Genomic DNA, 24,548 nt, shown 5'->3' with positions numbered 1-24,548 from the left:
GGTCATTTACGTTCTGAGTTTTCATATCTCAGATAACTCCTTCCTGCAGCTCTCTTCCAGGTGTACAAACAAGTTCCCTGCTCTCTTTCAAAAAAAAGGGCTAGAAAACGATCTGTCTCCTCCCCAGGCTTCTTTATGGAAAGTGTGAGCTGAAGAGCAGCTCAGACCCCCTGGAGGTTTTCACAGGCTGATTCCAAAGGAGGAACCAGACTTTGTTGGAAAAGATGCCTGCAGCCCTGCATCTTATCCCCACTTTTCTTGCCATAGGCACGGACCTATACCCACCTCATTTCTTAAAAATAGAGGCTCAGGGGCTGGGGGTAGGGTGCTTGCCTAGCACACTTGAGGTCCTGGGCTCAGTCCCCAGGGCCACAAAAAAGAAAAGAGACTGTGATTTAATTAATTATTATACAATAAAAATTTAGCCAGGCTCAGCGGCACTGGCCTGTCATCCCAGCTACTCAGGAAGCTGAGGCAGTAGGATCACAAGTTCAAGGCCAACCTGGCCAATTTAGCAAAACCCTGTCTTTAAAAGGGAAGAGGATGGAGTCATAAAAGAGTCAGAACAAAACTGAAGTCTTTTTAAATTCCTTCCAAAATTCTCTTGCTTGAAAGGATACCAGACAAACGTGCATCTATAGAGTCCTTTCCAAAGCCTGGTCCTTTATCCCTTCTCGCGCTCCCATCTTGTCTTTGTTGAACCTTAGACTTGTGCCTCTCTTCTGTGCCAAATAGAGAACCTTAAAAATCCAACCTCCTGACCCCAATATGTGGTGAGGAATGGTGAAGAATGAACCCCAACAGTGTCATTCAGGCGAAGACTCCATATCCTAAGACGCTGGTCCAATGGGGTATAAAGGCCAGCTCAGCTCCTTGGGTCAGGTGACGATGGACGACAGCATGCTCTTCTCTCCTATCTTTTTCCCTACCCCAGTTCTAGAAAATAATTGCTTTGCATTCCATCTTAGTAACGGTTTGTGAGCTCTCCTTTCTCTACCACCATATCCTCTCCCTTTGGTCACTGGATTGGTTTGAAGTTGTCTGCCAATCACACCTGGTTCCCTCTGAAGCATACATGTGGTCAGACTGTAGCAGATCCAAAGATAACTCAGTGGGTACCACTGAGCTGGATCTATTAGGGTGTGGCCTTGTCACTGAGAGGAAGAGAATGGCGTGTCCTTCACCAGCAAATAATTTTGAACTCTGTCATAAATAAAACATGTAAACATGTTGCTTGGTGTGGTGTCATTGACATCCAGTTGCTCCCAATAGGGACCTAGAACACAAGAGGTAATACCCTGCTAGATTGGTAGACCACAAAGCTTTTGCCTTGAAGAGCAGTGGATTCTGTATTCTGTATCCTGATGTGTAGCCAGCCATAATCAAGTCTTCTCTAAAACTCTTTTCAAATAATACCTCCCTAGTCAGCCCGACTTCATGACCCTTAGACGCACATACATGGAAGAGAAGGCTCTCTGGAATGACCTCCCGCTGCCATCTCTTAAGAGGAGGGTGTCGAAACCAGAACACCATTTCATTACTTACAGTAAGAAGTTCAAAGGCCCATAGATTTTAAGAGTCATATTACACCCAGAAATCTAACCTCTGCTCAAGAAGTCTAAGCAAGGCAAATACTTGAACTGTCTGAATGGCTGGTGACGCCACACTTTCAGGGGTGTATCCATCTCTACTTCAGAAAAGTGCTCAAGCTCAGGTGCCACTTGGTTTCTCTGTTGTCCCTATATAATAGGAGCCACATAAACCGTCTCCTTTTAGCACACCTTCTTCCAACACAGCACAATTGTTTACATTAAACTTTAAGCTGGCAGGGGGGATTGAACCCAGGGACACTGTACTTCTGAGCTACATCCCCAGCCCTTTTTAGTTTTTATTTTGAGACAGAGTCTCACTGATCTTGAACTTGTGATCCTCCTGCCTCAGCCTAGCTGGGATTATAGGCATGCGCCATCCCACCTGGGTAGGTTGAGATTTCTTGCTGTGCTAGACACAGGAATACTACATTGGAAGACTGACAAGTGTTTTAAAACTCTAGATCTCAGGCCTCACACATGCTAGGTAAGTGCTCTACCACTGAGCTACAGCCCCAGCCCCTTAGGGCTGTTTAAGGTAAGTATATATCAAAACTTATTTGAAAGAGGAAGTAAGGTTGGGGAGGGAAGATGGGAGGAACCATCAACTGCCTTCAGTCATGCCTAAGAGGAAAACCAATGCAGCTGTGGTCATCCAAAACCTTTCATTTGAGGCAGGAATCCCTGCATCTTCCCTGTCAAACCTTTGAACTAAGATGCTGCTGACCAGGTAGGAAAGTGTTTGGCTATATTTCTGCTCACCCTTTGGTAAAGGAAGTGAAACATTAAAATCAGAGATGAAACAATGTTCTGATGCTTGACAGAGAACAAAGCAGGAAGCAAACGCCCTGTTCTCAACCTGCCTCTTCCCAGGTACATTCCATCTCTACAAGACCATCAGACTACATGGGTGATTTTCAAATTACACTGTGAAGATGAGAAAAAGACTCCTTAGAGACAAGCAAGGGCCTAGAGGTGTTTGACAAAAATAGCACCTCTTGAAAATTGTTCTCGGCCTGACCCGGTGGCACACACCTGTAATCCTAGCAACTCCGGGGGCTTAGGCAGGAGAATGGCAAGTTCAAAGCCAGCCTCAGCAACTTAGTGAGGCCCTAAGCAACTTAAAGACCCTGTGTCAAATAAAATTTTTTTTAAAAAAAGGACTGGAGGTGTTGCTCAGTGGTTAGTGCCCCTGGGTTCAGTTTTAGGTACTAAAAAAAAGAAAAAGAAAAAAAAATCTGCTTTGTTGGAATGGTTTGGCAATCCAAAAATTTTGCCAAAGGAATGCCAAAGTTAGAGAGGAGAAACAAGATGTCTCAGTGGAGTAAGGTGCATAGAACCTGGCCTGGGAATTAGAAGGCCTGGTATAATCCTGACTCCTGCTCGTCTACTGCGTGACCTCAGGGTCATTCCAACTGCGACACTCTAGCATCTAGTTTGGGTTAATACCACTGGGGAGTGTCTAAATGGAATTTCTTTCGTTGCTTTATCTCCCCTGGAATGTAGCATAACTGAGTGTGTATTGAACCCTGCTGCATGCAGGGACACGTGGGGGCAGACTTCACTTCAGGCTGAGCCCCTGGTATTTACAACAAAGACAATTGCTACATACCTTACAGCGTAATATGCTTCTTTCCTTTTCTCCATTGAAATCAGCACTAAACCAGCTTGCACTCACCTAGTTCTGAGATTCCTCTTGGTCATTTTTATGCTCTGGTCTCCTCCCCAGTGGATATTAGTCTGCTCATTAAGTTAACAAGTATAATATTTACTGTGCCGGACACCGTCGTATGTACTGAGGATAAACAAAACAAAGTCCCTGACCTCTTTCAATTTAGTCTCATGGAGAAGAGACAAAAACAGGAACTATAGGACATGTCAAGCAATGATAAGGACTAGGAAGAAAAGTAAGGTAGGTTAAAGGAAGTAGGGAGCACAATGTATGAGAATAAAGAGGTCAGAGGAGGATGTCACTGAAAGTCATTTGGAGGAAGTAAGAGAGTGAGCTAGGAAGTACATACTGAAAGGAACTCCAGGCACAGAGCATGGTAGGTGCAAAGGCCCTGAGACAGGAGAACTTGATTTGTTTAAAGACATGCAAGGAGGCTGGGGGTAAACCAAAAAAGATAAATTCTAAACCTGTGGGTCATTTTAAGTTTGGCTTTCATGAAACAGAAACTCACTGGAGAGTTTTAACCAAGGACTGCGATGACCCAGCTTAACAGTTCTACAGGGTCACGCTGCTAGTTGTGTGACTGTGATATAGAGGGAAAGGAAAGACCGTGGCAGCATCAGCTTTAGTAAGGGGAGAGAAGGGGAAGGAAGTCCGAGCCTCATCGAGCTGTCGTCCTATGACTCAAAGGAGCAAAAAGAAAATGCTGGCTTAAAAAAAAAAAAAAGAAAACCAAAACGAAGTGAAAACACAGCGCCTGCCACACTAGCCTGTTTGGGGCACTCTGGTCACAAGGTAATATCTAGTTAGTGAGTGAAGTATTTTGCTCACACCTGAAGGACATGAAGAAAACCACCTTGACCACACCTTCCCCTTCAGGCCTTGTGTCCCATTGTCCCGCGCTCTGCTCTCTGGTCCCCACGCAGGCCTTCTGCCCTCCTTGCCTCCAAGGAGACTCACTGTGGCTGCCACCTGACTCCTAGTGTCCTGCCAGGGCCTGAGGTCAGCAAACCTCAGCTGCTGGGCTTGCAGGAGGGATGGGTTGACGAGGGGAAGTCTTGCTCCTCTGGATGCACCTCAGCGGCACTCTGGCTGGTAGGTCCCCAGGGACATTTGGGAGGCTGGCAAACAGAGACCCCCAGGAGACCAAGGAGGCAGAGGCAGCCCTGCCATTGGGGCACCAGGATTAAGGAAAGAGTTCAACACCAACCCACCTCCCCGGGAAGGAGACTTCCCCTAGTCCAGTCACATTCCTCACTTCCAGATAGTCTTCTCAGGGGCTCTGGGGCGTGGGGGTAGGGAGCAGAGAAAAGAGTAACGTTCTGTCCTCACCTGCTCTCTCCAATCTTTAACTTGAAAGCAAGGTATGCGCTGCCTTTGTTCTCTGCTTCAGACTTGTCTGGACTGGAGAGGCCTCAGGGACCCAGGCAAAGAAGTGGAGTGTAGGGTGGGGTTGCCTCCCTGAAAGCTCTCTGTCATCCGATCTGGTTGTCCCAGCCCCCAAACCTTCAAAAATAAAGCCTATTGGGTTGTCTTTCAGACAAGGCGATTTGGGCCTTTTTTTTTGGTTCAGAAATATGACAACTGCTATTAACACTTCCAGAGGGCAAAGGAGACCAAACACAAGCTCACTATGAGGGCTTCCAAGGGTGGCCTTTTTCCTCTGCTTGATGAGTTCAGAGCAGGGAAATGACTGACCATTGGTTTTGTCCTCAATATCTCACCCCATGACACATCCAGGTCACAAATTCACAGCAGCAAGGAGTGCCCAAGAGAACTTCTCAGAGGGCCAGACTGACTCTTAGGGTCAGGCACTGTGCTGGGTGCCAGAGAGGCACTCACTGAAACTCAGCCCCTGCCCTGGAGCTTCAAAGGCTTCAAAGGAGACAGACACGGGGGGCCAGGAATCTCCACAAGCTGAGCACAGTGCCATGGGGACCCCGAAGAGGAAGGCCCAGATCTTGAGAGGGGCACAGAGGCTCACAAAGGGAGGGGCCTATGGGCCACATTTTTCTCTTAATAACAAATTTTTTTGAGGTGTACATGTTTTTTTTTTCTTTTATTTCTCAAATGGCATCATTAAAATCATTACCTATAATAACAACTCAAATTTGATGAATTATGGATTTTAATTCATTCTTATTATTCAAAATTCAAAACTTGCTACGTTAATACCATACATAATAGGTTCTTTTTTTTTTTTTTTTGGGTGCTGGGGATCGAACCCAGGGCCTTGTGCTTACAAGGCAAGCACTCTACCGACTGAGCTATCTCCCCAGCCCCCATAATAGGTTCTTTTTTTTTTTTTTTTTTTTTTGCGGTACTGGGGATCGAACTCAGGGCCTTGTGCTTGCGAGGCGAACACTCTACCAGCTGAGCTATCTCCCCAGCCCCATAATAGGTTCTTAATAACCATTTTTTAATAGAAATGATGTTCGATCTTTGTAATCATGCAAGCAAAGTCTGAAGAAGAAAGTAATAAAACACCTCAAGACCCTAAACCCAGAAATGATCAGAGTAAAGTTTCAAAGTGCAACTTTTTTGGGATTTTACAAGAGAAAGAGAAACCACTGATAAAATAAAGGAATTTGTGCAGAGTGGAGGAGAAAGGAAAAAAAAAAAAAAAAAGAATAAAAGTAAAATCAGAAGAGGAATAAAGGGAACAAAGAGGAATAAAGGGAAGGGAGGAGAGATGGGATAGAGACAGTCATATGAATATACAACAGTGAATCTCACCATTATCTACATCACAAGCTGATTTTAAAAAAACTATACATACACACACACACACACACACACACACACACACACATATATATATATATGTATATATATATATATATACACACACATATAATATATATATTTTTTAACAGGCACAGACCGAGAGTTAAGGATACACTCTTAAAAAAAACTTTGAACAATTCTTAATTTTTTAAAAAGTTTAAAATTAAAACTTTAAAATTTTTTTTCTTTAAATTGACTATATGTTGTTTATCATTGATTAGGTTGTTGGATATATTTTATTAAATGGATTTCCACTTTCTTGTCATTTTTTTTCATTAAACTTAAAAAGTCTAAATTTTTTTTAAAAAATGGTTATTTCCTGGGACAGTGGTGAATGGCAGTGAGGCAGAGATTTCTCAGTAGCCTTAGAACTACAAGAATAGGTTTCAACATCACAAGGTTAATGAGAATTCTGGACCAACCCTCTTCTGCTTAAATTTCCTTGATTTCCTCTTCATTTTCCAAACCTAGTTTTCTGGATTTCTTGGATTCAGTAGACTAGTTATGAATTTTCCCTTTTAAAGACAATGCCCAAATCAAGTTCTATTGTTTGCAACAAGATTGTTGAATAGTACAACATGAAAAATATATACCATAGGGTCTTGTAGATGCATAGCAAGAATTTTCCTTTTCTCCTTCCTCTCTGTCCTAGTTACATTATAAGCCCTTACAGGCTTATTTCTCTTCATTACCACCTTCCAAAAGGCTACTTAGTAGGCTACCTTGTACAAGCAAAGCAGTCAATATTATCTCTTGTCTAACCTACACAATTAGCAAAATGGGATTCATCGCTAGTTCCACAAAGTTTCTACACCTTCCAAAAATACAAAAAGGCCCTAGCAAGAGAGTTAAAAATAGAATTGGTAGCATTAGTTCTGGCTAGCTTCTTTGGTTACCAACATTTATATGCTTAGATAATAGGAAGAATCAAATATGTTTATTTTTACCTAACAAAACAGTTTGCAGGTACGCCTTTACTCCATGTACAAACAGAGAAACAACATGTATCCCATTTGTTTACAATAGAAAAAAAGAAAAAAAAACATATCAGAAAATGATTCCCCAAATGAATTACTACTGCAAAATTGGAAAATAGGATATAAATAGGTATTTGGGGCTTTCAGATAAAACAACATATATTTTGAACTGTATACATCTTTATGTTCCATAAAGAAAAATATGGTGTAGTGAAAAGAGTGTTGAATTGGGTCTGAGTTCTAATTTTACTTTTAACAAATGAAATAGCTAAGTCATCTAGAATCAATTTCCTAATCTATAAATTAAGAGATTTAACCTAGACAGTCTCTAGTCTAAAAAAAAAAAAAAAAAAAAAAACAGCTTGCAAATTCCTTTGTGGGAAACAAAAAAAAAAAAAAAAAAAAAAAAGGAATTTGTGCAAAGGCCCAGAGTACCAAGGGGCAATAATCCAAGTCCACATCAAATGCAGAGCGCTGGCCAGCCGTGATGCTAAACCCAGTGCCTGGCGCCTGCAGTGGGTACTGTCCCAGAAATATGTGTTTAAAGGAGAAAGCAACACGTGGGAGGTAGGCAGGGAAAGCATCAAGGAGGGGACCAGGCCAGCAAGGGCACCAATGGGGCGGTTCATTAAGCATTTAAGTATAAACTAATGAGACCCACGTCATAATAACAACACGGTATCCCCCATTTAATAAACTCTCTATATGCCAAGTCTTAAGCTAAGCATTTTTCATCATTGGTTCAATTGATTTTCACAACAGCATTACACGAGAGTTTTTATTATTACTGTCATTTTACATGCAAGGAAAAACCTAAAAAGAGTAGATGACCTCCAAGATTCTCCAGTTGGTAATTGACAATCTGAACCCAGGTTGACACTGTTCATGCAGTGCTTCTGTCCTCCCTAAGGGGACGGGTTTTTTGTGGTAGCAGCATCATTACGATAGTACATAGTCCCCAAACCCCATAAGAAGGCTTTGCTCACCTGGATACAGAGTCTACTTAAAAGCAATCTTTCAAGCTGGGTGTGGTAGCTCACACCTGTAATCCCAGTGGTTCAGGAGACTGAGGCAGGAGAACTAGAAGTACAAAGTCAGCTTAAAATCAACACACTACAGTGACGCAGCCACATCAATGTTTACAGCAGCTTAATTCACAATAGCTAAACTATGGAACCAACCTAGATGCCCTTCAACAGATGAATGGATAAATAAGATGTGGTAGATATATACAATGGAATATTACTCAGCTTTAAAGAAGAATGAAATTCTGGCATTTGCTGGTAAATGGATGGAGTTAGAGAATATCAGGCTAAGTGAAATCAGTCAAACCCAAAAAACCAAAGGTTGAATGTTTTCTCTGATATGGGGATGATAATTCACCATAAGGGTGGAGGGAAAAGGGAAAAATAGAGTTACTTCACATTAGGTAGAAAGTGAAGGGAGGGGAAGGGGTGTGGGGGAGGGAATGACAGTAGAGTGAAACAGACATTATTACCTCATGTACATATATGACTGCATGACAGATATGATCCTACAATATGTACAATCAGAAAAATGAGAGATTATACTCCGTTTATGTATGATCGTGTACAACTAATTAGAACAAATAAAGAAAAAAAAACAGCCTCAGCAATTTAGTGAGGCCCTAAGCAAGTTAGCAAGACCCTATCTCAAAATAAAGTATTTTTTTAAAGGGTGGGGAGGGGGTGGCTGGGGATGTGGCTCAATTGTTAAGTGCTCCTGGGTTCAATCCCTCGTTTAAAAAAAAAAAAAAAAAAGAACTAATCTTTCTACTTTATAATCACATTACATGCAACTCCTAAAATCATTAGAAACGGCTACAAAGAAGCACTAGAGCATGCAGGTTTAAACGTGCACCCTTTCCTAGGAATGAGTGTTACTTCCACTGTTTGGATGAATCTTCTGGACACCTGCTTTTGGGTTTTTTTTTTGTTTGTTTGCTTTGGTTTTGTACCCGGGATTGAGCCCAGGGCTGCTTTACCACTGAGCTACATCCTCCGCCCTTTTAATTTTTTATTTTAAGAGTTGAATGTATTGGCTAGACGGATATTTGTGCCATGGGGACGGACAGGAGGGCAGGATGATGAAGGGACGTGGAAACTTGGAGCCCTGACGGCAGCCTCAGCAGAGGACCCCTCTGAGGAGGCTGCTCCTCGGGTGTGGGACAGAAGAGAAGGGGAGGCCAGAGGGGAGACCGGTCTGATGGCAGGCTGGCAGGTGAAGGAAGCGAGGCCCTGAAGGGACGGCACGCAGCGGCACGGGCTGCGAACACGTGGTTTTCCTTGTTTAAATGGCAGTCAGGGCTCTGCAGTTTGGTTCTACCTGCCCTTTTCCTTATCAGCTTCCCAGTTCCCAGTTCACACACTGTCTCTCATTGATTGCAATGGCTCAGGTTGCTGGCCCCAGCCACTGGCCACCAGGGCGATAGATCTTGTCAGAAGTCCTAGTTCTTATTCAGACCTGATCCAAAGGAGGTGTGAGCAGAGACCCAGGTTCCTGACAGGCATGGGGGGCGCACGCCTGTATCGCAGCACCTCAGGAGGCTGAGGCCGTTTCCAGACCAGCCTCAGCAACTTAGCAAGACCTGCCTTAAAATAAAAAGTAAAAAGGGCTGGGGATGCAAAGTGCCCTGGCTTCAATCCCCAGTCAAAAAAAAAAAAAAAAAGATAGAAAAACAGAGAGAGAGAGAGAGAGATCCAGTTTCCAGCTTAGAACCAGTTCTGACTGGCATCTCTGTTTCCTGCCAGGTCAGGCTCCTGGGAGGGAGGGCAGTGAGGGCCTGTGATGGCCGAGTACCCTGGAGAGCTGGCTGCCAGTCACCTCCCTGGCCTGTGAGCCTGCAGCACAGAAGGGCAGGGTGGCATAGGGAAGCCGAGGACCCTGATGCCCACCGGGAGGGGAAGGAGACAGCTGTGGTGACCATCCTTCTGAGGATCTGCCTGCCTATGGAAGTGGGATCAGAGAGGCTCTTCACGTCCTTGGAACTGTCTTAGAGGCCAGTCCCAGGGGACTCCTTCCTAAGATGAAGCTCTTTTGAAGATGAGAAGGTTCTCCCTTTGAACAACCTTCAAAGCTTGGGGCACTTCAGATAGCTCCTGGGGAGAAACACCTGCCCTCGGAGATGGGCTGGGGCTGGTTTGCAGAAGAGCCCTGCTAGCTGGAGGGAGTCAGCAGCCAGGTGCCCCGGACGCAGGCCTCGAGGGAGCAGGGGTGGAAGAAATGGCCTCCAGTGGCCCTGCTAGCCCAGGTTCTCCTCCATTTGGGGGATAGTACCCCGAGCAGAGGTTGTCAAAGCATGAAACACAGACCAGCACTGTCAACATGGCCTGGAAAACCATTTTTAAAGCCTGTGCCCCTGCACCCTTCACCCACACACACGGAAGCAGGTGCCCGAGATCTGCACTGCTCTCTCTAAAAGCACGTCGCAGGGTTCTTTCTCCACGAAAAAGCACGATGACCCCAGAGGCTTATAAAATCCTCAGAATAAAATGTCTCAGAAGCCAGGGTGGACAATCTCATCCCCGACTCTCCCGCCCCATTTCTAACCACGTGCAAGCCTGCCTGGGAAACGGCGGCAGAGGACGGGTTTTCTTCTGTCTTATGAAGATCGGCAGCATTTCCTGTGCCCCGGGCCTCATTAGCACATTGGTGGTGTCGCTTCCTGTGGCTGACTCTGTGTTTCCATTCTGGCAAAGTGGTTTGCTGTTTTCGCTCTGAGGTTCTGGAGGGTGGAGGATGACGAGTTTCTCACGGAGCCTTTCCTGGGCCGCTTGGCAGTTTCTCCCTTGGAGCCCCTCATGACTCTACCCGAAGGCAGAGGCCAGACGCTCTCCCTGAGTTGCCTCACGCTGGGAACACCAGCTCCTGGATGAGAGCCCACCTCCTGTAAGCATTGTAGTTGCCCCAGGTAGAACCGAACCTGTTGTTTGGTAGGTGGAGTCTACTCAGCCTAGCATTTCAGGGAGTCTTTTAGGAAAAAGAAAATTCTAGAATGGAAGATTAAAATCTCAAGAAAGAAAAGTCAAAGACTTTTTTTTTTTTTTTTTGGCAAGGAACTTTGGTGAATAAAGATTTAAAAAGAGGAAATTTTGAGAGTAAAGTTGTGTGTTAGGGAGCGTTTGGAGGACATAGAGATTAGAAGGATTTCTGTCATTCTTATATTTTCTAAAAAAACACCGAGTGGTGTTTAAATTCAAAGTGCAAACCAGTTTGTCTTTTCTCCTGGGAGTCAGCAACATGGGAAGAGCAGTAGACATTTGGCTAGCATGTTATGATTGAGGAAAGGCACAGGCGTCCAAGTCAGAGAGCGTCTCAGAGGTTGTCCTACAATGGATGTCATCAGTATGACGACCCTATCGGATAGCAGGAGGACCTTGGAGCCCAGCACTCTGCGGGTGACTCTCAGCAGCCAGGAAAGGTGAGTGATGGGGGCAGGGGTGAATTCCACTCTCCTCTGCTTTAGTCAGAAGGCTGTCCAATCTGAGGAGGCTTTAACCCAGCAGTACGGGCTCAGGCCCACTAAGAACACCAAACTTGGACTCAGAGCATTTGCTCAGAGCTGGTGGAAAGAAAGAAAGGAGATGTTAGGGGTGAATAAAAATTGCTGGTTGTATTTCCTGGCCCGGTCTCCTCTCTGAGACCCTGATCTCTGTCTCCAATCTGTAGAAACAAAAAGCCCAGTGTTCCAAGGATGTGTTTTTAGATCCTAAAACCTAACCAATACATAGGAAATGTAATATTAGTGTTATGGTGAGATTCCAATAAATCGCCAAGTCAATCTTAAAGCAGGGGAGATGGAACCATTTTTACCTGCCAGTTGGCAGGACAGAGGGGCAGGTTGCAAGTCTACACCCTTCGACCCCCTCCAGGGGTTAGAGTACACCTTTTCTACTATAAGTAAAGCATGTCGGTACATTAATCATAAGTGGCTGTTGCTATGATTCAAAACTACAAACAAACATCATGAGATCTAAAATCATAAGAAAAAGGGGAAGTGTGTCAACAAGACCCTAGATGAGTACAAGTTAAAGAATGGTTACTAATATCTAGACAATCATTCTCTGACAGGGTACATTGTCCAAGAAAAATGGGAAGCAAAAAGAGAACAATTTTACATTGTATAAGAATTGCCACTTTATGTTACCATGCTAAGCAACTGTTCATAGGTACAGAGGCGGGGTGTTCCCACAGGAGAAACATTTCCTACATGGCATGGAGTCTCAGGGTAAAATGGAGTCTGTCTGGTTATTGCCCATATAGCCTGGCCCATAACAATAGATGTAATAAAGATATGACTTTAGAATATAAAAATCTCATGGAACTAACTGCAGTTGTAAATCCATTGCTAATGTTTTCAGTCCCATACCAATGAAAATAAAAGGTCCATCGGGAATTGAAACTTTAGCAGTACTGGTAGGTATAAATTTCAGTGCTATGATAAAAATAAAACCCAAGGGTCATAAATTTTAAAATTGCTTAGTTTGGGGAAACAAATTTTATCAGAACCAACACCTGTTACTGGCAGATGAACATGGGCATTGATGAGGAATGAATTTGTAAAAGTTGTTTACAAGCCTGAAGTACCCATCCAAAACTACTTCTCTTTTAGCTTAGTTTTTATTTTTCAATTGACAAATACAAATTGTATCTATTTCTTGTGTACAACATGTTGATCTGGAATATGTATTCATTGTGGAATAGATAAATTGGGCTAAGTAGCGAATGCCTTACTTTACATACTGTTTCTTTTTTGTGTGTATGTGATAACACTTGAAACCTACTCTAAGCAGTGTTCAAGAGTACAATGCGTTGTTTTCAACAACACCATGTTATATGATAGAGCTCTTGAACGTATTCCTTCTATCTAAATGAAATTTCGTATCCTTTGCTCAACATTTCCACAGCCCCTGATAAACACCACTCTACCCTGCTTCTGTGAGTTCCACTTTTTTAGATTCCACATATAAGTGAGATCATACAGCATTTGTCTTTCTGTGACTGATGTATTTCACTTAGTAAAATATCCTTCCAGTTCTTCCACATAGACACAAAGGAAAATTTTCTCCCTTTCTAAGACTGACTAGTATCCATTGTGTATATATATCACTTTCCTTTTCCATTCTTCTGCTGATGGGCACTTAGATCGATTCCAAACCTTGGCTATTGCGAAGAACACTGTGGTGAACGTGGGACTGTAGACACCTCCTAACAAGCTTGGGATGCAGCTGTACTGACTTCATTTACTTTGGATCTATATCCAGCAGTGGGATTGGTGAATCGTGTGGTCACTCTATTTTTAATTTTTTAAAGAACTTTCATACTGTTTTCCATAATGGTGGTACCACCCTCAAAACTTTTTATATTCATTCATTTGTTTACCATTTCACTCACTTGCTCATTTAATAAATTTTCATCAGACTCCTACTCAGTACTAGGCACTGTTGAAGGCACCAGGTGACCAGGACAGACAAGTCCATGACCTCCGGAAGCGTATAGTCAAGTGGGAGTGTCAGATGAAAAACAGATAAACAAATGAATATCAAATAGTATCAATCAGTCATAAATGCTTTGAAGAAAAAAAATAGAGCAGGATAAGGAGATTTCAAGGAACAGTGTGGCCAGGGAAGACTTATCGGAGGAGGTCTCATTTCAGAAGAGACTTGAATGAGATGAGGGACTAAGCTGTGCAGACAGCTGGGAGAGGGAGAGACAGATCTGAGACAGTACTATGCTTTGCATGGGAAGGAATAGCAAGGAGCCCTGGAGGTCAAGGTCAGAGGAAAAGTAGCAGGAAATGAGATCAGAAGGTAGGCAAAGGCTAGATTATACAGAGCCATAAAGTCCTTACTGGGTAGGGACTGTAGCCTTTCTTCTAAGGCTGACTCATGTGTGGAACATGGGAGGCAGAGCCAGGAGAGCCATTAGGAAAGTTATTGAAAAGTTCTATGTGCAACCCCTGCTGACTTGGACCAGGGTGGAGGCAGAGGAGGTACAAGAGGTGACTGGGTTTGGGGTAGATGCCCATGCCCAGGGTAAAGCAGACAGAACGTGCTGGTTAAATAGAAGGTATGCATAAAAGAAAAAGAGCGGTCAAGGATGGTGCCAAGATGCTGGGCATGGTAGTGTCCGCCTGTAATCCTAGCTGCTTGGGAGGCTGAGAGAGGAGGACAGCTGTTCGAATCCAGCGTCAGCAACTTAGTGAGGCCCTATCTCTAAATAAAATATTAAAAAGAACTGGGGATATGGCTCAGTAGTTAAGTGCCACTGTATCCCTCCCCCCAAAAAAAAGATGGCACCAAGGTTTCTGATCATGCCACAGATGATGAGAAATACCAGAGGAAGAGGAGCAAGTGGCCAGCACTGGGGTGGGGACGGGGAACAGGAGCGTGGGACAGGGGAAGAAAAGGAAGTTGGATGATTAGCTTAGAATTCAGAGGACAAAAACCTTCCCTGGTAGTAACCTGGTTTCTAATGTTGGGGGCGACGGCAGGTCGGTTACTGATTTCTGCTGTAACCCCCACTGGCTGCTTCCTGTTTCAGTAGGCACAGTCATGCATTTCAATACCTAAGCAACAGACCCGTGGCTCCGCCCTGCCAGGGAATTGCAAGGTAGTACAGAACTTGCATTGGTTAAATTCCACACAACAGTCGGGTGTTGCCTGGAAACCAGCTCCACAAGTTGGGAGTTACCCGAGTTCATGCAAGTTGGACTCTGTCACAGAGCCACTCCCTAATTGTGAATTGGGTAATCTCCTCCAAGCAAGCCAGGAACCCAGGAGGAGTGGGAACGAGGAGAAGCAGGGGCAGAGGAATTTGATTTTGCAAGTTGGGAGGACAGTGTGGCAGAATGGAAAGAGCAAAATCTGTGGCCCCTGGCATACCTAGACTCACATTTCATCTCTGGCCTTCCTACCTGTGTAACCTTGGACAAATTACTTTTCCTGAGTCTTAATCTCAGGTTCCTTGGCCCCAAAGCAAGATAGGATTGTTCTAAAGAGTGAATAGGTTTCCCATGCAAACCTCTAGCACTTGGTAGGCATTCTGAGGGGACGGTTCTCTTCTGCCCTGTCCAAGTCCCCTCTCTCCTTGTAGTCGCTATTCAGAGATGACCCACTCTTCTACCACTGGGTGTGCTCCCCCACAGCTTTCCTTGCTCGGGCTCCTCTTCCAAATCCTGGGACTCTAACTCCTGCAGGAAACATTTTCTCTGCCCACCTCCCCACATCCCACAGCCAGCCGGAGCATGGCACTTGGTTTTCCCCCTAGAGACAACGCTCAGAGCAGCAGCATTTTTTCTGGGTTTGCGGGACTCCTCACCATCCTCCTGGTCATCACAGCTGCCTGCATCCTGTGGAGCTGGAACAAACGGAAGAAGCGTGAGTTCCTTTTTTATCCTGAGTTGAGACCTAGTAGGACTAATCCTCCAGCCTGGCATGGCTCTAAGGAGTCCTCTGTCCTTACCTCCTCATGTCCTGAGCTGCATGGCCCTGCTGATCCCAGAGCCACTGGGAAGAACATGACCCCTGCAGCCAGTTCCATCCTCGTTCTGCCTCTGTCCATGAATTTCCTATTCCTTTAACTCAAATGGAGATTCTAGCTCAAGTCTAAAAAGATATTTTTATGCACCTGGTGTGGGTGGGGAACATTTCCAGGGACTATCTTGCCCCCAAGAGTGCCCAGAGTTGACCCATACCATGACCGCCATCTCTCTCACTGCCTTGCAGGGCGGGTTCCTTACCTCCCAGTGACTGCCATGCCCTCACTCACTCTGCCTCGGCCCAGACAACGAGCCAAAAATATTTATGACCTCTTGCCTCAGCGGCAAGAAGAATTGGGTAAGTTTTTCCTTCCGATCGGTGCAGTCCTGATGCTCTGAACTTCTGCTCCCAGAATGCACCTGGAAGCAACTTTCTCTAAGCTTCCAGGCCATTCTGCCCTGCAGAGAGCACCAAGAAGAATGAGCTAGGTAGACTGTAAGCTGCACCCCAAGTGGGTGCCAGGAGAGGTCTAAAAAGGGAGCAAGGGTCATGTGGGCTTGGGATCTCGGCTCTTCCTGTGTTAGGGCAGCAGAGGAAAGCCGCATGTGTGCAGGTGTGGGGAAGACCTGCATAAGGAGACCTTGGCGCCAGCTATACAGGTAGGGATGGAGGAGTGCTCCGCAAGAGCTTCCAAGGAGGCTTCCAAGTCTCAGAGCACTTAAGCCTGATGGATCTGACCCCCTCATCACAGCACCAGGCTCCACCTGGAAATACCAGGTGCCACACAAACCCAGTTCAGCCACCAGGCAGGGACAGGCACACAGAAGACTGGCTAACTATCTTCAGGGTGCATTCTCTGTCATTTCAGGGAGACATCAGCCAAGGAGTACCCGCATGTTCAGTGCTGAGAGCCTCCTGTCCCGAAACTCTGACAGCACGGAGCATATGGTAAGAGCCAAGTGAAAGACCAGGGTGTAGCTCAATGGCAGGGCACTCACCCAGCCTGTGGGAAGCCCTGGTTTTATCCCCAGCACTGGAAGAAAAAAAAAAAAAAAAGTCAAGTGAAAAGCCAAGCCCCTTGAGACAGTGACAGGTCTCTGGCAGAAGAACTGAAGGGAATGAGTCCCAGGTCTCGGATCTGGTTTCACTACAAACACCATGTCCTCTGGCACTCACCTGCAGCCCTATTAATAAATTGAGACACCAACTGCAGACTTCCCTCCTGCAAAGGAAGAAAATTAAGAAAGACAGGAGCAAGTGCTTGGGGTTTTAAGAAAGGCACAAGTATTCAGTATGTACTGTGCAACTGAAATTGATTATTTAAACAAAGACGTGGTAATGTGTTCATCCAAATGAGTGTTAGATGTTGGTGGTTGGTATCATTTTGAGCACCAACAACACTGTTGGTACTCAAAACACTTAAAACCCAGCTCTGGGAATTACTACTAGAGTTTGTGTCAAATTATCTCAATGATCCTCAATAGCAAAAATCTCCATAAGTCAATCATTCAGCACTGAAGCCCTTGTAGAAAGTGTTGGATCAAATGAAGGTATCTTGGTCCATTTAGGATAATTTCTAATGAACCAAAATTTTTCTTCCCCTTTTGGAGACTGGGAAGTCCAAAATCAAGGATGCATCTGGTGAGGGCCTTCTTGCTGCATCACAGCTTCATGAGGGAGAGCCAGAGAGAGAAAGAAAGGGGCAGAACTCATCCATTTATCAGGAGCCCACTTCTGTGATAACTAACCCGCCATGACAACAGCATTAATCACCTCTCAAAGGTCCCACCTCTCAACACGGTTGCATCAGGGATTAAGACTTCAATACGTGGGCTGGGCGAAGTGGTCCACACCTATAATCTCAGAGACTTGGGAGGCTGAGGCAGGAGGATTATGAGTTCAAAGCTAGATTCAGCAAAAGCAAGGCACTTAGCAACTCAGTGAGACCCTGTCCCTAAATAGTCCCTAAATAAAATAAAATACAAAATAGGGCTGGGGATGTGGCTCAGTGGCTAAGTGACCCTGAGTTCAATACCTGGTACGAAAAAAAAAAAAAAAAAACAACAACAATAAAAAACTTCAACACATGGACTTGGGGAGACACATTCAAATCATCATGGGAATAGCCACTGAGGTTATAAGACGAGTGTTAGGATTCCCGTCAATAGTCCTGTGTGTTTTATGATCTGGTTCTGAAGGTGTCTCCCAAGGACGATTTCAATGACAGTTTGATTCAGAGGAACCAGAGACACTGGGGCTACTTTGAACATCAGGGTCCTGATTTTCGTAGACATGTTGTTTGCTTGTTAAAGAGCCAGTCCTGTCCCTCTGGTTTTGTGGTCATCCTTGGGTGAGTGCAGTGATGCTGCTGATGGAGAGTCTGTTGTCACTCAGCTTGTCATCACCCAGGCTCCAAGAAGTTTAGGTTCACATTGCAGCCACCCCACGTCACCAGCTTTGCTTCCTCTTCCTCCTCTCACTCACTGGGCTCTACTCCTGCCTGTAAGACTTCCTGGGTAGCAAGTCTGAGTGGCTGAGAAAGGGCAGTGCAGAGGAAACTCCCTTGCCAAAGTCATTCAAGGACTCGGGTCGTTCCCAAGGGGATTTTGCATCTAGAGCTTAGATCCCCAAACTTTTTTTTTTTTTTTTTTTGTACTAAGGATTGAATCCAAGGGTGCTTTACCCCTGAGCTCCATCCCCCAATCCTTTTTTTAATTATCTTTTTTATTTTGAGACAGGATCTTGCTAAGTTGCTGAGGGTCTCACTAAATTGCTAAAGCTGGCGTAGAACCCGCCTCGGCCCCCTGAATCTCTGGGATTATAGGTGTGTGCCACCAAGCCTTGAGATCCAAACTGTGTTAGGCCCATAGATATGTTTGGTTTGTACTCTATAGTATTTGAAGCACACTTTGAATTAGTTACCAACATTTAAAAACTGAAGACATTACAGCCAGGCATGGTGGCACACACCTATAATCCCAGCGGCTCGGGACCCTGGGACAGGAGGAATGAGAGTTCAAAGCCAGTCTCAGCAAAAGCGAGGCACTAAGCAACTCAGTGAGACCCTGTCTCTAAATAAAATACAAAATAGGACTGGGGATGTGACTCAGTGGTTGAGTGCCCCTGAGTTCAATCCCTGAACCCCCCAACACACACACAAAAAAAATTGAAGACATTATAGATTGAAAGTCCAAATGTCCAACTTTTCTTCAAAAATTCAGAAGTTCTGGAAATATCAGGCCAGGATCCCTAAATGGCAATGAGCAGCTGAATCTGTGTATCAGTGTCCCTTTAGAAATAATAGCAAGCATTTCTTAGTGTTGTGTGTGTGCTATTCTAAGCACCTTCTATGTACTGATCCATTTATCTCTCACAAAAACCTTTATGAAGTAGATACGATGATGAGTCTCGTTTTATAAATTAGGAAATAAAGGCAAAGAGTGATGAGATGAAGTAGTCAGACTCACTCAGCACAAATCTAAGCTTTTACCTGTAGTCCCCATGCTGTCTTGCTTCTCAATGTGATCTAGGGACTCAGGGACAAGGGCCTTTCTAGTTTATGACATTCCTTCCCCCTCCCACTGAACCCTCACACTATGGCCAAAAGCTAGTTGCAGCTTGTCATCACATTTGCATAATTGCTCTTCACTTGTACACATCTGGCAGCTAGAGCCCTGCAGTCTGAGACCCCAGCTGAGTCTGAGACCCCAGCTGAGAGCTTTTCTCCAAGGCCGAGGATGAATGAAGGAACTAGGTAGCCCGGTAGTGGTAGAAGAGAGACTTGGTCCATATTTCTGCTTCCATTCTGTCACTTTCTCTTCTTCCTCGCAGCCCTTCCAAGCAGCTATCACCCTCCAGAGGCATACGGCCCATGTCCATGCCATGGGCTATGCAGTTGGTGTCTATGACAATGCCACAGTGCCTCAGATGTGCAGGAACCTCACTCCCTCAACACACTACGTCAATGTCAGAGCGTCCAGAGACGTCTCGAGCACTTCTTCGGAGGAGTCAAATGATTACGTCAATGTCCCCCCGGCAGAAGAGATTGCTGAGACTCTAACTTCTAACGACAGCCTGCCTGAAAGTCTGTTTGTTCTTCCAAGTGCCCAGGAGTTGGACTTAACTGAGAAAAGACATGAAGCCTGTGGGGATGCCAGTGACTGTACCAGTTTTTGGTCTCCAGGAACTAAGGACGGTGATCCACTCAGCGATGGGGAGGATTCTTCTCAGACCTCAAATGACTACGTCAACATGACAGGTTTGGATCTCGAGGACCTCCAAGAGGAACTGCCCTGGGTAGTTTTTCAATGCTGCCGAGATTATGAGAATGTCCCACCAGTAGATCCCAATGGAAGCCAGCAGCAGACTGAGGACGAAGTGACATCTTCAAACACAGGCCATAAAGACGGAAGGACAGATGGTCCAGGGACTGACATCCATCCTCTCACAAGGAATTCCAATGCATATTGTATGGCTTTTCAGCCATCCATACTGAGTGAGAGCAGTCAGATGAAGCATGAAGAAGAGATGTCAAATGAAGACCCTCATGACTATGAGAATGTGCTAACTGCCAAGCTAGGAGGCAGCGACCCGGAGCAGGAGCCTGCTACTCAGCTCCCTCCTGGTGAATGAATACCATTAACCAGCTGGAAAGTCACATGAAGTGGTCTGTCCTGTTGGTTTCTCAACCACTGAAGAGTCTCTAGTGAAGACCCTTGACCACCCTAGTATGTCAGTGGATTTCCTTGGTTAGTTTAATGAGAGGCTGAAAGAAGCAGGAAGCTAAAAGGCTGCCCAAAGGTAAAGGTTTGGGAAATCCAGAAAGGAATTCTTCTCTCATGCCAACCTAAGAATGTTTGCTGGAACTGCCTTACTGGCCTGTTAAGAAATAAAAGCAGGAGAGTACTTAGCACACAGAGGAAGAGCACTAATCACCTTCACCCATACCAGCAGGTGGCAAGAGTGTAGATTATTTTGTGATCCAGGCAGAGGCCTAAAGGATAGGGGAAGTTGTTTTCAAAAAAGAGTGTGGACAACAAAATGCTGGTGAGGATGCAGATCAATGGGAATTCTCATTGTCACCAATGTGACTGTAAAGCATAGCAACTATTTGAAAAATTGTTGGCAGTTTCTTATAAGGATTTAGTTATGGGACACAGCCATTGCACTTCCAGAAACTGATCCAAGTGAATTGGAAACTTACACTCACTCAAAAACCTACACATGACTATTTATAGAAGTTTCATTAATAATTGCCAAAAAACTAGAAATAATCCAAAAGTGCTTCAACAGAGGGAACAGATAAACCAATTGTGGATATTCAGTCCATGAGTGGATATGAAGCTGTCCATACTCAGCAAGAAAAAGGAATGAACCATTGATTCAAAGAACAACATGGACAAATCTCAAACCATTTTGCTAAGTGAAAGAGGCTTAGACTTAGAGATCTACATATTGTACAATTTCATTTGTAGGACATTCGAGAAAAGCAGTTATAGGAATAAAAAACATGTCAGTGGTTGCTAGGTGTGGAGAAAGGAGGAGTTCACTATGGGACTTGCACAAGGGAATCTTTAGAGTGACAGACTGTTCTGCATGGTACTGTGGTGGTGGGTTTATAATTGTACACATTTATCAAAACACAAAGAAGTGGATACCATGAAGAGGGACTTTTATTTATGTGAATTAAAAAATAATAATCAGGCTGTCGGGAACTCAGAGTATGACAAATGAATCTAATTGTATAACAAATGTATGACATAACCTCATTGAAGGGAGTAAGGGATTAAAAAAAAAAAAAAAACTAAACTTAACCTTGGGAAACAAAGTTTTGACCTGAAATTATAAGATAAAGACAGAAAGAACTGTACACAAACACTGCGTTATTGTTGGTAAATTGTCTTGCAGAGGTACAGGTTGGCAATTCTGAAACTACTTTGTATACTAGGGTTGTACAAGTAAATGAATCTATTGTAGATAAGGAGAGATGGGTTTCTCACTGGCACTGAAAGACATGATAATTAAGTAGTGAAAGCTAGAAGGAACCCTGTGATGCTGCATTAGAGTTGGCAATGAGCTTGAACTCTTGTTTAATAAGTATGCAAATAGATACAGAACCATATAAAGAAATAAATGTATACACATAGGCTAGTATACAAACATGGGCTTCCTAGTTCTATTAAGAGAACCCAGAAGTAATGACACCCCAGCAGCAATGAGTACACTTAGCACCCAGATCTTGGTTTCAAACTACTGTTCTCCAGCTAAAGGAACCAAAGTTCCTCGGAAAAGTGACTAGTTCTAGGACTGAGACAGAGAAAATATGGGATGAGCTTGTGAACCTTATAGAAAAGGAAAGAAAGAGAGAGAGGGAGAAGGTAAAAATAAAATAAATAAAAGCCATGGTGGCCCATGCCTAAAATCCCAGAGACTCAGGAGGCTGATTCAGGAGGATTGCAAATTCCAAGTTAGCCTGGGCAACTTAGCAAGACCTTATCTCAAAATAAAAAATAAAAAGGGATGTGGGTGTAGCTCAGTGGTGGGGTACTCCTTGGTTCAATCCTCATTACCAAGGGGGGGGGGGACCCAAAAAATCCAACTAAAAGAGTTCCCAAAGACAAAGCTGGAACAATTTGAGCAAGAAAAATATATAATTATAATATTGACTAGTAATCCAAAGAATGAAATAAATATCCATAAATGCATAACAAGGTTGAATAAATAAATTAAATGGAGGAAAGGTAGACATCTTCTTTATAGATAAATTCCACATAATATATGTAGAATGAAGGAAATGGAAAAAATCTCCATTAAAATATCACAAAATAATTGCTACAGGCAAATCTACTGATGAATACTAAAATTACTGAGTAATACTTCAAGGAGAAAAAAGACAGTTGCATTTCTCAAAAAGTCATCCTCAAAGCCCCACACCTATAATCCCTGTGGCTTGGGAGGCTGAGGCAGGAAGATTGCGAGTTCAAAGCCAGCCTCAGCAACTTAGTGAGGCCCTAAGCAACTCAGTAAGACCCTGTCTCTAAATAAAATACAAAAAAAGGACTGGGGACGTGACTCAGTGACTCAGTGGTTAAGTGTCCCTGGGTTCAATCCTTGAGACAAAAAAAAAAAAAAAACTCCTTCAAATCACTGTGGTGATTTTAATATATGTTTACAAATTATTTCCTTCTTCCCCTGGACCTTAGTTCTCCTCCCCTTCAGTATGACCTGGATTTAGTGACTCTTTTCTAATATGACTAGAATATGGGAAGGGAAGAATAATAAATTAACCTTAACCAAGTGTCCAAGGTCAGTTCACAGTAATAAGTCATGTTGTTATCATGTGCCCTCTGACATGCCCAAGAATACCATCCCAAAATCCATAACCCAAATCTTATCATCAGAAAACCCAATATCATTTGACATTGTACAAATGCCTGACCGGAACTCCTAAAAGCTGAGGAAACGTCACAGAGTAGAAGAGAATAAGGAGACATGATGACTGAATACAACCTGATGTCTTGGATTGTATCCTGAACAGAAAGAAAACTGTATCCAAAAAACTGATGAAATTCATAAATGTCCACATTTCTAGTTAGCAGTAGTGCATGGGTGTTAATTCTTTCATTTTTACAACTGTACCTTCGTTATATAAGATTAGAGACATATTAGAGAAAAGTTGAGTGAAGGATATGTGAGAATTCTCTGAACTATTCTTTGCAATGCTTATGTAAATCCAAAACTATTTAAAATGTTGGGAAAAAAATAACTTTAGAGCATGGACATAGGTAGGAGAGAAGACATCTGGATTCATCCCACTTAAATAAATGTAAGCCATTCCGCACCTTTGTTCTTTCTGCAAAATGGATGTGACCTAAAGCACCCCTTAGTGTAATTGTGCTGGGTATTTGATTTCTGCTCTGTTTTGTTAGCAAATATGCCCAGTCTCCCCTATCTATCTGTTGTCACTTTGCCTGCTGGAAAACATAGTCAAGTCCTTTGTATTCACCCTGGTTCTTAGCAGAAGACCCAAAATAAAGACAGATTATCGATAATTGATTTTTTTTTTTTTTTTTTTTGGGTGCTGGGGATTGAACTCAGGGCCTTGTGCTTGCAAGGCAAGTACTCTACCGACTGAGCTATCTCCCCAGTCCCCAATAATTGATTAATAATGTGGTTCAGGGTCCTTAGTGATAGCATAACATGTTGAGTGAGGATTTTTCTGTTTTTAGGGCTTACAGGTGAATTCTAAAGGTGTAAAATAGCCCACATTCTGAATTCAGATGGCCACCAGATGTTAGGGATCAGCCCACCCGCTCAGGCTTTTGGTGGTGGTGGGCCTGGTTCTACTACAAACTGCTCTTCCTCATACCACCTACCTACTCCACATTAGAGGGCAGAGAGGTGGCCGAGGCTGGTCAGGAAGAGAAGGGTTTTCTTCCTTCACTGCCTCCCTTCCTGGGGCATCTCTGTCTGCCCCAGGAAAAGGAGAACTGAGAGAGAAGGCTGAGAAGCAGCAAGCCCCCCTCTGTGGGGCGTGGCAAGGACGGCATGAGAACAGGAGAAGGAGACAGGGTCTGGGCTATCTTATCCCACTTCAACAGGGTGCCAAGGCAAGACTTCACGGGGTGCAGGCCATCTGAGGTGGTCTTGCAGTGTCAGGGTGGGTAACAGATTGTGGCAGAAGTCTGATGACGGCCGATTCCTTCGAGGGAGATCTCTCAGGGCTCTCAGATTCACCCTCTGTGCTCATAAAAAAATAAATATTTGGGTTTTGTCTCTGGTTCCTGGAAAAAATACAGGTGACAACCAGTAACTTGCAATGACATCTGAAGGGGGAGAAGACCTACGGGACTGAGCCCTTAACTTGTAGAGTCTATGCTAACTCCAGAATTAAATTGAATTATAGGGCACCAAGGTATGTCCAGAGAGTTGGGGGCAGGAAACTCCAACATTTGACACCAAAAGTGTTGTGAGTGAAAGGGAAACCAGGCCATCAGCCCACAAGTGGGCAGCAGGACCTACA

General features: G+C 44.1%; 1 protein-coding gene across 10 annotated transcripts; it reads left to right on the top strand.

The window, feature by feature from the left end:
- Nucleotides 1–1,974: 1,974 nt before the first annotated feature.
- Lax1 (lymphocyte transmembrane adaptor 1) lies at nt 1,975–21,984 on the top strand. Of its 10 annotated transcripts, none has more exons than XM_047521715.1 (6): nt 1,975–2,076; nt 11,282–11,466; nt 15,315–15,424; nt 15,773–15,883; nt 16,395–16,474; nt 19,358–21,984. In XM_047521715.1, the coding sequence occupies exons 2-6, from the start codon at nt 11,378–11,380 to the stop codon at nt 20,156–20,158; spliced, it is 1,191 nt and encodes a 396-aa protein (XP_047377671.1). In that variant the 5' UTR covers nt 1,975–2,076; nt 11,282–11,377; the 3' UTR covers nt 20,159–21,984. The 10 variants fall into 10 exon arrangements, with proteins under 10 accessions (XP_047377671.1, XP_047377677.1, XP_047377672.1 ...); XM_047521716.1 differs by lacking the exon at nt 1,975–2,076 and adding an exon at nt 3,546–3,637; XM_047521714.1 differs by lacking the exon at nt 1,975–2,076 and adding an exon at nt 10,597–10,934.
- Nucleotides 21,985–24,548: the final 2,564 nt, after the last annotated feature.

The sequence above is a fragment of the Sciurus carolinensis genome, chromosome 12 (genome assembly GCF_902686445.1).
Source record: "Sciurus carolinensis chromosome 12, mSciCar1.2, whole genome shotgun sequence".
Taxonomy (NCBI): Eukaryota; Metazoa; Chordata; class Mammalia; order Rodentia; family Sciuridae; genus Sciurus; species Sciurus carolinensis.
Note: the sequence above shows the minus strand (reverse complement) of the source record. Positions and strands in the feature narration are given on the sequence as shown.

Bases quoted from the DNA above. Each gene is read 5' to 3' on its own strand.
- Lax1 (XM_047521712.1), top strand. From the start codon at position 14,896: ATGGAAAGAGCAAAATCTGTGGCCCCTGGCATACCTAGACTCACATTT. The intron at 14,966-15,280 runs GTAACCTTGGAC...CACATCCCACAG, and splicing joins TCTCTGGCCTTCCTACCTGT to CCAGCCGGAGCATGGCACTT. The intron at 15,884-16,394 runs GTAAGTTTTTCC...CTGTCATTTCAG, and splicing joins TCAGCGGCAAGAAGAATTGG to GGAGACATCAGCCAAGGAGT.